Here is a 12864-nt window from a genome sequence, read left to right as displayed (position 1 = left end):
GCCGTGGTGTCAGCCTAGCTCACAGCAACCTCAAACTCCTGGGCTCAAGCGATCCTCCTGCCTCAGCCTCCCGAGTAGCTGGGACTATAGGCACGCACCACCATGCCCGGCTAATTTTTATATATATATATATATATATATATATATATATATTAGTTAGCCAATTAATTTCTTCCTATTTTTATAGTAGAGACGGGGTCTCACTCAGGCTGGTTTTGAACTCCTGACCTTGAGCAATCAGCCCGCCTCGGCCTCCCAGAGTGCTAGGATTACAAGCTTGAGCCACTGCGCCCAGCCTTAAAAATCTTTTTTGAAATATCTCATGCAATACAGCTATGTTACTCTTTGGCCCTCCATTTTTCCATTACTTAACTAGTCTTATAGTTTCGCTACACTCATTAAAGATTTTAGCACCTGGCTTATGGGGTTCCTTCCTTTCCTACCTTTAAATTCCAACATCTAATTTTCCAGGCTTCTCATTTTTACTTCCACTATATTCCATGGCTCCATCCTGGACTTTATCATCTCCTAGTGCTATTTCACTATGAACTCCAGTTTGCCACTTTGACCACAGCACTTTCACAACCATTGTTTGCATTGCACTGATCTTCAATTATTACAGAAAACTGCAGTTTCATGACTCCTACATCAGCCCCTGGCCAGTCTGCATCCCATGTTTGATGACCTGAGCCTTAGTCTTTTAACACTCTTAGTTTCTTTCTGGCAATAAAATCCCAAGCTTTGGACAAATGCTACAATTCAAATTCTCTGCTTGAGTTCCAGAGAAAGTGGCTGAGTTCTGGAGAAAAGTAACCCAGCACACATACATGGGACGCTTGGAAACCAGGTCCTCCAAGTTTAGAGTCCTCTTCCAAATTTTCTTCATTCTTAGCTGGCCTCTCCCTGTCTAACAACTTCACCCATAAAGTTGATCATCAAACAATCTCTCCGGTATCTCTTTCCCCTATACATCTATCTGCATGCATGTCCTTGTTTCCTGTTCTTGTTTTAGAGTAACAGCTGATCTGCCTCAGTTTAAATTTAATCCCTTCTGAGCTCTGTATCGCATGCAGAGCATCGCACCTCCTCAGGGACCTTGAACCATCTATACCTGTTCCCTTTCCATTGGTTCCTTCCTCTCAGCCTCACATCGTTATAAAGCTCAAGACCAACAAGAACCTTCTCACAGCCAAGCTTCTCTAAAGGGTAGTCTACATTCATCCCCTTTTCCGTGCCCTGCCAAGGGCCTGGAATATGACCGTGCTCAGTCAGTGCTTAATAAATCCTGATCCTTGAAAGTACCTGGTGAAAAGAAACCAGACTCCCCGCTTTTCCCTCCGAGTCCAGTTCAGTTGCCCCTCCACTTTCATTCACCCGTTTCCTACCCTCGACTCCTCCCTTTGCCGCTCCTCCCATGACTCTCGCGAGACTTGGTGCCTCCGTTCCGCGCGGTCCCTGAGCTGTGCACTTCTCGCGAGACTGCAGACAGGGCCGGGCCAGACATGGCGGAAGGTAGGGTTTTTGTGGAGCCGCGCGGGAAGGCGCGGAGCTGTGGGGGCGCTGCTGGTCGGGCGAAGCAGCCTTGGGAGGGGACGGCCGGGCGTTGTCGCATGGGGCACAGCGGGTCTCGCGAGCCTTCCTTTCCAGCCTCCGGGCTCTACGGGCCGGGGTCCGGAGCGCTGTTCCTATGGCAACGCCCCTCCAGCGTCTTTGACCCCTAGGGAGCACGGCGGGCTGCGGAGCCGGGTTGGGAGATCCCTTGCCCGGGCGGCGTGCAGCCGCGGGGCCCCAGAGGGCGGCAGGGGTGACTCCTTTAATTACCAACGGTGCCGGGACCTTGGGGGAAGTAACCCTGTTCTTAGGAAATCGAAACTGCTGTCCTGGCACGTCCTGCATCCGGAAGGGGTACATCCCTCGCCTGCGGAAGAGCTTGGGACTCTTTTCGGGATGAGGGGTGGGGGAGAGCCAGCGCTGCAACTGGCCCACGCCCAAATGGGCGCGCACGGTAGTCTCTGGGCTCCCCAGCAGCCCCAGCGTTCGGACGGGCTGGGATTCTTTCCCCTGGTTTGCAAACGAGGAGGGGAGGAAGGCGTTTGAGTGGTAAGGGGGTTGGCCAAGGTCACACTGCTCGCAAGAGGCGTGCTAAAACCAGACCCCTCTGCTCCTTTGCCTTCCAATCCAGTTTTAATTTTCTTTTCTGGCTCTCTCTTTATGACATTGCAGGTAAAGGAGGCAATTCAGGATCTGCCTCCTTAACGTAGCATTATTATTTAATAGAATCTTTCATTGTCAAAGCCTTATTGTACAGGTGAGGGGAAGGAAGGCCCAAAGATGGGGAGTTACCTGCCAGGGACCATACAGTGACACTGCTGGACCTGACCAGTGTGCTTTTCCTTTTTACCCTGTTATTGGAGAAAACTCCTTGTTTGGCTTTTGTTTATTGAGTGATTGCAGTTTGCTTGGTCACGACCTGTCCTATTGCTTTTCAGCTAAGCTTTGACTGAACCCGTCATTTATTAAGTCTTAGATGTGAGCAGCACATGACAGTTTGCAGGCTTTTCCCATTTGGATTAGACTTCAGAGTAACCTCTTGAAGGAGGCCTAGCCTTTGTTATTTACCCTTTGTAGATAAAGGAATTAAGGCCAAGGTTATAGAGATAGCTGTGACTGTACCCAGTTTTTGTCTTTGCATTTTCTACCATGCATGTCCCTGGAGGGGGAAACTTCAGGTGACTATTGTCTGAAAACAGAGGAGGAAGAAAAGGAACTGAAAGAAAGCTAAGGCATCCCCTGAAGCTAGTTTTTGGGTAGATTGTTTTACATCGTGGGCAGCCAAGGAAATGAAGCTGTTGCTCAGAGCTGTGAGATGGGGTAGAAAGGCTCAGGAAGGACTCCTGTGAGGTAATGGGTACAGTCCAGCACTTTTACACTAGGAAGGGAAGTTGAGGAATGTTTTGGGAATACATTACCAAGGTTGAAAATGTGGAGGGCGGCTGGTTTTTCATTCAGCAGTTTTACTGAGTACCTGCAGTCAGGATCCAGCCGTGAGGCGCTCATATAGGCTTAGGTCCGGATGTTGATGTTATCCTGCAGGTGCCTTGAGATGTGTGTTAGGGTGATCTTGAGAGACATCTTGCCAGTGGAGTATACACCTTAAACACAGAAACAAAATATTCTTTTGGGATTAAATTGGCCAGGGGGGATAGATAGGTAAGAACATTGATGAGGTTCTGACTGTACAGTTTTTCTTTTACCTTTTTTTGTGTTCCAATTTCCTGGCCTATGTTTGGACTTAAGCTTTTTAGAAACAGTGTTACAAACTTTGAATGGAAGAATTCAGCCAGGTATTCTGGGCCAGTTAGCTCATTAAACTGAAGGTGCTCACTATGCAAAAGAAGGCAACATTAGCTAGAAAATGTTTTGTGGGGTATTACTTGTTTCATGCTTCTTGTGCTTTAATCAGAATTGTCGGAGCTGGCTGCACTTGTTCTGAAATACTTATTTAAATATAAAATAGTTGGGTGAGGTGGCTTAAGCATGTAATCCTAGCACTTTGGGGAGGCTGAGTTGGGAGGATCTCTTGAGGCCAGGAGTTCAAGACTAGCCTCTGTAGGGGAAAAAATAAATAAGTCAAATACCCAGGTGTGGTGGAGCACGTCTATAGTTCCTGCTTGGGAGGCTGAGGCAGGAGGATCACTTGAACTCAGGAGTTTGAGGTTGCAGTGACCTATAAAGACACCATTGCACTCTAGCCCTAGCCCGGTTAACAGAGTGAGACCCTGTCTCAAAAGAACCCAAACGAAAACAAATAGCAAAAATACCTCATGTAACAATTGAATTATCTGTAAGCATACTGTATGGGAACCTCCCTGATAATGGTTATTGTTTGGTGTGAGAGTTTGGGACATTACATCTAGGAATAGTAAATAAAACCTTGAGCGACTGAGTATAAACTCGTTTAGAAAACAGCCTTATTTCCTTCCATCTATTCATGGCTGTTGGTTTGGTCATATATATTTAGTTAAAGTCTGTCCTAAAATTAGTTTCCATTCTACATCTCTACTAATCTAAGCTTACTTTATAACTCAAATGAACTGCTTCAAAAGCCTCCTGCATGGTCTTCCTGCTTTTACTTTTTTCTCTTTGGTTTTGTTTTCCCACAGCCTACTTTTGCACAGTTGCTAGCGTTCCCTTTAAAACAGTTTTAAATTAGATCATGTCTCTCCAACTCTTCTTAATACATCTTCTCCTCCATACCTAGCTCTCATGGTTCTCGATGATTTATTTTTTTTTGAGACAGAGTCTCGCTTTGGTGCCCAGGCTAGAGTGAGTGCCGTGGTGTCAGCCTGGCTCACAGCAACCTCAAACTCCTGGGCTCAAGCAATCCTACTGCCTCAGCCTCCCGAGTAGCTGGGACTACAGGCATGTGCCACCATGCCCGGCTAATTTTTTCTATGTGTATTAGTTGGCCAATTAATTTCTTCCTATTTATAGTAGAGATGGGGTCTCGCTCTTGCTCAGGCTGGTTTCGAACTCCTGACCTTGAGCAATCCGCCTGCCTTGGCCTCTCAGAGAGCTAGGATTACAGGTGTGATCACCGTGCCGGTCCTCGATGATTTTAAAGTATATTCTAAGCCTTCTTCTAATGATCTTCAAGTCCCAAAAGATCAGGCCTCTGCTTAACATTCACCTTATCTCCTACTTCTCTTCTCATTCACTAGGCCCCTGGCACTAACTTCCTTGCCTTTCTTTGTACATGTCCAACATAATTCTACCTCTAGAAGGTAGAAGTCCTTTGGGCTAGAACAGTATTTCACTGTTTCTCCTCATGGATGACCAACATTTATTCACTCAGGTTAAGTTGTCACCTTATTAGAGAGCTTCCCTTGTTGGAATATAAACCCCAGAAGAGGAGGGACTTTTTCCATTTCATTCACTGCTGTGTCTCTCAACCTAGAATCACGCCTAAGGTTGAAGGAATGTGTAAATTTATTGAGCACCATTTATCAGCCATAAAGAAAAGTTGCCTGGAGACATCCTTAGCCTCTTGCCAAGTAAACTGGCCAGTCCAACTGTTATTATGCTCTGAATAATATCAGTCTGAATGGAGTGACCCAACCTACTTTTCATTCAGCCCATTTTATTCTTTGCGATTAAAGTGTAATACTTAAGAGCTCAGACTCTGCAGTTGGACATGGGTTTGAATCCTAGTTTAAGCAGTTGATCATAGGCAAGTCAATTAATTGCTCTGTGTCTCAAGTTTCCTCAACTTTAAAAGGGGGATAATCTCTATGTCACAGGTAGCTGTGAAGATCAAAAGATGTAGTGCATAAAGAACATTTTTAGCACAATGCCTGACATTTCATCCTGGCATGCAGTCTTTTAGTGTCCTTTTAAACTACTCTCCCATTCCCCTCCATAAAATAAAATAAAAGGAGAAAAAAAGGTAAGTGGTTTATTAAACAAAATTTATCATAGATTTTTATTAACTTAGTGGAATCTGATCAGGAAAATATTTCTTATTTTTTTAGAGACAGAGTCTTGCTCTGTCACCCAGGCTGGGATGCAGTGGCACCATCGTAGCTCACTGTAACCTTGAACTACTGGGCTCAGTAGTTCAAGCCATCCTCCTGCCTCAGACTCCTGAGTAGCTGGGACTACAGGCACATGCCAACACGCCAGGCTGATTCTTACATTTTTTCTATTGATAGAGTCTCCCTCTTTTGTTTAGGCCGATCTCAAACTCCTGGCCTCCAGTGATCCTCTCTCATTGGCCTCCCAAAGTGCAGGGATTACAGGCATGAGCCAGTGCACATGGCCAGGAAAATACTTTTGACAACTATTCAAATAAGGTGACATTTCATATTCTGGACATTCACTGGCCAATACAGTAGCCACTAGCCACATGTGGCTACTTAAATTTTTCTTTTTTTCCTTTTTTTTCTGAGACAGAGTCTCACTCTGTTGCCCTGGCTAGAGTACCGTGGTGTCAGGCTAGCTCACAGCAACCTCAAACTCCTGGGCTCAACCAATCCTTTTGCCTCAGCCTCCCGAGTAGCTGGGATTACAGGCATGTGCCACCATGCCTGGCTAATTTTTTTCTATGTATTTTTAGTTGGCCAATTAATTTCTTTCTGTTTTTAGTAGAGGCGGAATCTTGCTCTTGCTCAGGCTGGTTTCGAACTCCTGATCTTGAGAGATGCAAGGGCCTCGGCCCCTCAGAGTGCTAGGATTATAGGCGTGAGTGAGCCACCGCACCTGCCTTGGCTACTTAAATTTAATTAAAGTTAAATAAAAATTTAGTTCCTAGTGGCGCTAGTCCCATTCAAAGTACTCAATGGCTAGCCACATGGCTAGTGGTTCCATTAAGGGATATCACAGATTAATAGGCTATTTCCATCATTGCCAAAAGTGTTGTTGGATAGCGTTGTTCTAGAAAATGCTTGATCACTGTAGGCCGATAGAAATAGGGAGAGAAAAAACTTTGCTTTTTCTAGTTTTGAAATTTATCTGTTTAATGTTACAGTCATTCAACAAATGTCCCAGGCCATTGATAATTTGCATGGAGTCTGGGGCGTTCTCAAGCACTGTTCCTTTATATTCCTTTCTTTTCTCTACTTTTCCTTTCTTTCTCTTCTTTTACCAACTAGCTGTTAGCTTTCTCTTTGGCGATTTTTTTCCCAACAAAACACACTTAATCCATTCACTAAAGTAAATGTGGATGTGTCAGGGTAGAGCTACTAGGTTGTACAGAGTTATGCAGAATTCAGTCACTGGCAAGGTGATTTGCTGTAGGTGATTTGAGACTTTATCATGATTTACAATTATGCCAAACAAAATGAGAAATTACTGTCTCCAAACTCCCTTGTTGAATCTGAGTAGGCCAAGGATCTATGGTATTGAACTCCACCTAGTAAGGCACTGTAGGGAGGAGGAGGAGATAACCACGGGGTGGGGTGGAGGGAGAAGTAATTGGTGGCTAATCAGGAATAGCCAGCTTATTCATAGGGAGCTCTGAAGTCTAGGAGATTAAAAAAAACAAAACTTGTGAATGAGATACTGTATTATAAGTGAAAGGTGAAAAATGCTTAGGAAGAGATTTTTTAGGGATGTGGTGGGAGTGTTTTGGATGGTCAGGGAAAGTCTTTCCTGTAGGAAAAACTTTAAGCAGGGCTTTAAAAAATAGCCCTCTTTTGGACATGGAGATATGAAAATGGGTCACTATTCTAGGTGGAAAGAATACTGGAATATGAGGTTGAGAGAGTATTGTTAAATGCTAAATTATGAAGGGTGTTGGTTAAATATTAGAATTTTATTGTTTAGTCATGGGGTGATGCTACCGAAAGGATATCAGCTAAAGTAGTGACATGACTGGAATTGTCTGAAGCATGTTAAAATGGCTGCAGTGTAGAGGATGGGCTTGGGAGGAAGGAAGCTGTAGCAATTGATGGTGAGCCATTTGGTAAGGGGCATTGGGGTTGGTGAGGATTGATGTGCAAGGACTATAGAAGGTATAAAAGATAGGGCTTTTGAAATCTGAATGTTGACGAGAGAGAGAGAGAGAGAGAGAGAGAGAGAGAGAAAGAGAGGGAGAGGGAGAGAGAGAGAGAGGGAGAGAGAGAGATGTTAAAGGTGACTCAAGGATTCTAGATCTGGATGACTCAGACAAATGACTAGGCACTAACGGGAAGAGGAGGAACAGATTTGAGAAGAAATACCTTGACCTGTTTTGGACATACTTTGCTATGCCCAATATGCTTCTGTGTGGTATGTCTGAGTTGGAAGTGTTTCTAGTCAAACAGGAATTTGGGATGGAAATTAGCTAGTTAGCTAATACTTGTTGAGCATTGAAACCAGCCCTATCAGTGCTATACAGGGTGAAGTTTTGAGAGACATGTGAGTCACTCCACTGACTGAACATGTATGCAGACACACCTGATAGAGTTGAATAGGAAGGGTCAGAGATACCCCTGACAAAAAAGTGTAGAAAAATGTATTTTAAGAAAAATGTATTTCAAGAAAAATGTATTTCATCATAGGTACAAGCTACTATGCCAGGGTGACAAAATGGCAAGACACCATCTTAGCCTTAGTGGAACTTGCAGAACAGAGTGGGGAAGGCAAAGTTTTTCAAATAATCATGCGTATTGTGCTTTATAGTTTACTAAGTTTTCTCTTCTATATTGATGATTAATGGCACTACTGTCCAGCTAGACTTTTCTTTTTTTTTGACAGTCTCACTCTGTTGCCTGGGCTAGAGGACTGTGGCATCAGCCTAGCTCACAGCAACCTCTAACTCTTGTGCTCTAGCAATCCTTCTGCCTCAGCCTCCCGAGTAGCTGAGTCTACAGGCATGCGTCACCATGCCCGGCTAATTTTTTCTATATATTTGTAGTTGGCCAATTAATTTCTTTCTAATTTTAGTAGAGACTGAGTCTCACTCTTGCTCAGGCTGGTTTCGAACTCCTGACTTTGAGCGATCCACCCGCCTCGGCCTCCCAGAGTGCTAGGATTACAGACATGGGCCACTGTGCTGGCCTCCAGCTAGACTCTTAAGTCAATAACCTAGAAGTCTTCTCTGATTTCCCCCCAGCTCTACAGTTGGTCATCAAATTCAGTGGATTCTGTATAGCTCGCACATTGGTTCTTTCCTCTCCTCTGTCATTCCATTAGTTCATAATAGTAGTTAACCTAGAGAAACCTGCACAGTAGAATCATCTGGGGAACTTTTAAAAACCCAGATTTATGCGTCTGTCAGCTTCAAGGAAGATCAACAATTCTCACAAAACATTTTTTTCAAATGGATCAATATTGAATAAAACATGGTTTTCCTGAATCAGTTTTCCAAACGAATATGACGGTTATCTTTAATCCGAAAATCCAAAATATTTCAAATTTCAAATTTTGAAATTTTTTGAGTGCTGACATGTTGCTCAAAGGAAATGCTCAATTGAAGCAATTTAGATTTTGGATTAGGGATGCTCAGTTGGTAATTATAACACAAATATTCCAAAATCCAAAAAAATCCGGAATCTGGCCCCAAGCATTTTGGATAAGGGATGAGCAACCTTTATAATGTTATCTTTGCTGTCATAGAAGTCCTCTGCAGTAAGATTTGTCTGTGACCAGAGTAAAAGAATGTTTTAAAGGAAATTTTGGTTAAATAATGGCTTTTGGACTTTGTCAAAGCATTAAAGTTATGACAGTTACAATTGCTAGATCTTTTAAAGTGTAGAAAGTCAAAATATGAAATGTCTCTTAGTGTTATATTTTTATTAATATCTGAACTTGTTTTCTTGGTATGGGAGAGGGTACAGAGTGTCAGGGTATCTCTGACTCTTCCTATTCCTTTGCATTCTCTTCTAGATGGTATTGCTATCTTCTTTTCTTTTCCTTCTCCCTCTTTTTTTTTTTTTTGAGACAGAGTCTCGCTTTGTTGCCCAGGCTAGAGTGAGTGCCGTGGCGTCAGCCTAGCTCATGGCAACCTCAAACTGCTGGGCTCAAGTGATCCTGCTGCCTCAGCCTCCGGAGTAGCTGGGACTACAGGCATGCGCCACCACACTCGGCTCATTTTTTCTATATATATGTTAGTTAGCCAATTAATTTTTTTCTATTTATAGTAGAGACGGGGGTCTCGCTCTTGCTCAGGCTGGTTTCGAACTCCTGATCTCGAGCAATCCGACCGCCTCCCGCCTCGGCCTCCCAGAGTGCTAGGATTACAGACGTGAGCCACCGCGCCCGGCTTCTCCCTCTTCTTTGAAAGAGGGTACGGTGTGCACTTGTAGTCATAAATATAACTACTTTTTTTTTATTCTCCCATGAAATAAATTTCCTGTACTTAGCACTCCTGATTAATGAATATTTAATAATCCCATTGAAAGAAAGGTTTCATCTGTACCATCACAGATTTAGAATAGTGGTAGTGGTAGTAATTCATCACCAGTGGGGAGCCTTTATAATCTGATGCCAACAAAGAAGATAGTATTTTCTGGGAAGGTGATACTTAAATGAAATTATTGTGGAAGATCCTAATGTGTGTCTGAAACAAAAAATTATTCTTGTAATTCTTAAACAGAGTGTTACCACAACCTTTATAATCATTTCTCTTTTACCTAATGGACATAGTTAAAGCAGAGTAGGGATAAAGTCATTTAGTCGTTAAAGAATTATACAAAGAAAATTCACTAAAATTCTGGCTAGACTGTAAGAACAACAGGAGTATAGAGAAAGGAAATGCCATTGTATCCTGTTAATCTAAAAAGACTTACTGGGCAGGCGCGGTGGCTCACGCCTGTAGTCCCAGCACTCTGGGAGGCCCAGGCGGGAGGCGGGCAGATTGCTCGAGGTCAGGAGTTCAAAACCAGCCTGAGCAAGAGCAAGACCCCATCTCTACCATAAATAGAAATTAATTGGCCAACTAATATATATAGAAAAAATTAGCCAGGCATGGTGGCACATGCCTGTAGTGGCAGGAGGATCACTTGAGCCCAGGAGTTTGAGGTTGCTGTGAGCTAGGCTGATTCCACAGCACTCAGTCTAGCCTGGGCAACAAAGCAAGACTCTGTCTCAAAAAAATAAAAAAATAAAAAAAATAAAAAGACTTACTGAATACAGTGTTGGTTAGAATTGGAGTAGACACACTTCTAAACTGACTCTTACAGATCAACACTCATGTGCACGTATGGTAGTAAAATTCAACAGAAATCAAGCCGATGGGAGGGTGCAGGAGGGGGTAGGGAAGTTTACACCTAATAGGCACAATGAACACTATATGAGAGATGGACAAACTTACAACTTTGACTCAAACTGTACAGAAGCAATTCATGTAACCAAAAGATTTATACCCCTGTAATATTCTTAAATAAAATTAAAAAGAAATTAAAAAAAAAAGAAATCACATAATGACATCTTAAAAAAAAGAATTGTAGTAAACAGAGGGGAGTAGAGAGTGTTTAAGACAGGGATGGAAAGAACACATGTAATTCCTGGATTAATTAATGAATAATTAATCTTGTTTGATGTCCTGACATTGGAGCTGAAATCAGGGAGCATATTAATGGGATGGGCTCTGGTTTAAGACCCAAAATCTTGAGTCTGTCTCTTGCTGATTTTGTAATATTAGTCAATCCACTTAACCCAAGTGAATTTTAACAGTGAAGTTAGTATACTACTTTTTGGATATGGTTAGAATCTGAGAGGATGAATGTGAAGAACCTAAATGTCATGGGAGACATTAAAAAATATTAATTTCTCTCAAGACAGAGTCCTGCTCATTCGCTCAGGTTGGAGTGTAGTACTGCAATCACTGCAGCCGCAAACTCCTGGGCTCCAGTGATCCTCCTGCCTCAGCCTCCCAAGTAGCTAAGACTATAGGTGCTCACCACCGTGCCTAGCCTCCCCTTTCTCTTTTATTGCAAAGTATTATAGGAAACTGCATTTATCTTACTCTATAAAATGATTTTTTTTTTTCTTTGAGACAGAGTCTCACTCTGTTGCCCGGGCCAGAGTGCCATGGTGTCAGCCTAGCTCACAGCAACCTCAAACTCTTGGGCTCAAGCAATCCTTCTGCCTCAGACTCCCAAGTAGCTGGGACTACAGGCATGTGCCACCATGCCTGGGTAATTTTTTATATTTTTAGTTGGCCAATTAATTTCTTCCTATTTATAGTAGAGATGGGGTCTCGCTCTTGCTCAGGCTGGTTTCGAACTCCTGACCTTGAGCGATCTGCCTGCCTTGGCCTCCCAGAGTGCTGGGATTACAGGCTCGAGCCATTGTGCCCACCCTGAAATTATGTTTTTGATACTAATTCAGCAAGAAGTTACTAGGGCTTCAAAATCTTTTCCTATACATAATTTTTTGTTTTTGAGGATGGGTACTTTAGTTTCTTGTGGCTGCTGTAACAAATTTCTACAAGGAGGCTGGCTTAGAATAACAGAAATGTATTCTCATGATTCTGGAGGACAGAAGTCTGAAATCTGTATCACTGGGCTAAAATCAAGGTGTCAGTAGGGTCGTGCTCCCTCTGGAGGCTCTAGGAGAGAATCTTTTCCTTGATTCTTCCAGCTTTTGGTGGCTGCTGACATTCCTTGGCTTGTGGCCACATCACTCAAATCTTCAAGGCCAGCATATTCAAATCTCTCTGTTTTGTGGTCATATGGCCTTCTCCTCTGCCTCAAATCTCCCTCTTCTCTTTATAAAGATACATGCACAGGGCTGGGCTTGGTGGCTCACGCCTGTAATCCTAGCACTCTGGGAGGCCGAGGCGGGTGCATTGCTCAAGGTCAGGAGTCGAAACCAGCCTGAGCAAGAGCAAGACCCCATCTCTACTATAAAAATAGAAAGAAATTAATTGGCCAACTAATATATATAGAAAAATTAGCCAGGCATGATGGTGCGTGCCTGTAGTCCCAGCTACTTGGGAGGCTGAGGCAGAAGGATTGCTTGAGCCCAGGAGATTGAGGTTGCTGTGATCTAGGCTGATGCCACGGCACTCACTAGCCTGGGGAACAAAGAGAGACTCTGTCTAAAAAAAAAAAAGACACTTGAATAGCCATGTGCTGTGTGACATTTCAGTAAGTGCAGAGACTCATTTTTTGGTCATATCAAGTAACATTTCATAGGTTCCAGGGGTTAGGATATGGATATCTTCGGGGGAGGGGGCATTTTTCATCCAACTATAGTAGGCAGTGTCATGTAATTTGACTTCTTAAGTTAAAAGATTTCTAAAATCCCTTTGTGTGCAGTTTCTAAATGCTTAAAGACTGCTGCACACTTCAAGATATTCCCATTGAGATGAATAAGACAGTTCCTGTGCTCGAGAAACTTCTTGAAGGTACCAGGATGCCACATTAGAAAACTTGTACT

At 43.2% G+C, this 12864-nt stretch overlaps 1 protein-coding gene across 3 annotated transcripts in view; it reads left to right on the top strand.

Moving 5' to 3' along the window:
* Nucleotides 1–1464: 1464 nt before the first annotated feature.
* The window catches only part of ANKFY1 (ankyrin repeat and FYVE domain containing 1), a 92281-nt gene continuing 80881 nt past the window's right edge, over nucleotides 1465–12864 (top strand). For 2 of the 3 annotated variants that reach the window (XM_020280924.2, XM_012779192.3), the window contains exon 1: nucleotides 1465–1512. In XM_020280924.2, the coding sequence (XP_020136513.2) occupies nucleotides 1503–1512 (10 nt within the window). In that variant the 5' untranslated portion in view covers nucleotides 1465–1502. The remainder of the gene's footprint in view (nucleotides 1513–12864) is intronic. The other variant, XM_075994230.1, reaches the window with a different exon arrangement.

This window comes from Microcebus murinus, chromosome 18, assembly GCF_040939455.1.
Source record: "Microcebus murinus isolate Inina chromosome 18, M.murinus_Inina_mat1.0, whole genome shotgun sequence".
NCBI lineage: Eukaryota > Metazoa > Chordata > Mammalia > Primates > Cheirogaleidae > Microcebus > Microcebus murinus.
This window is presented reverse-complemented; position numbering and strand designations above follow the sequence as displayed.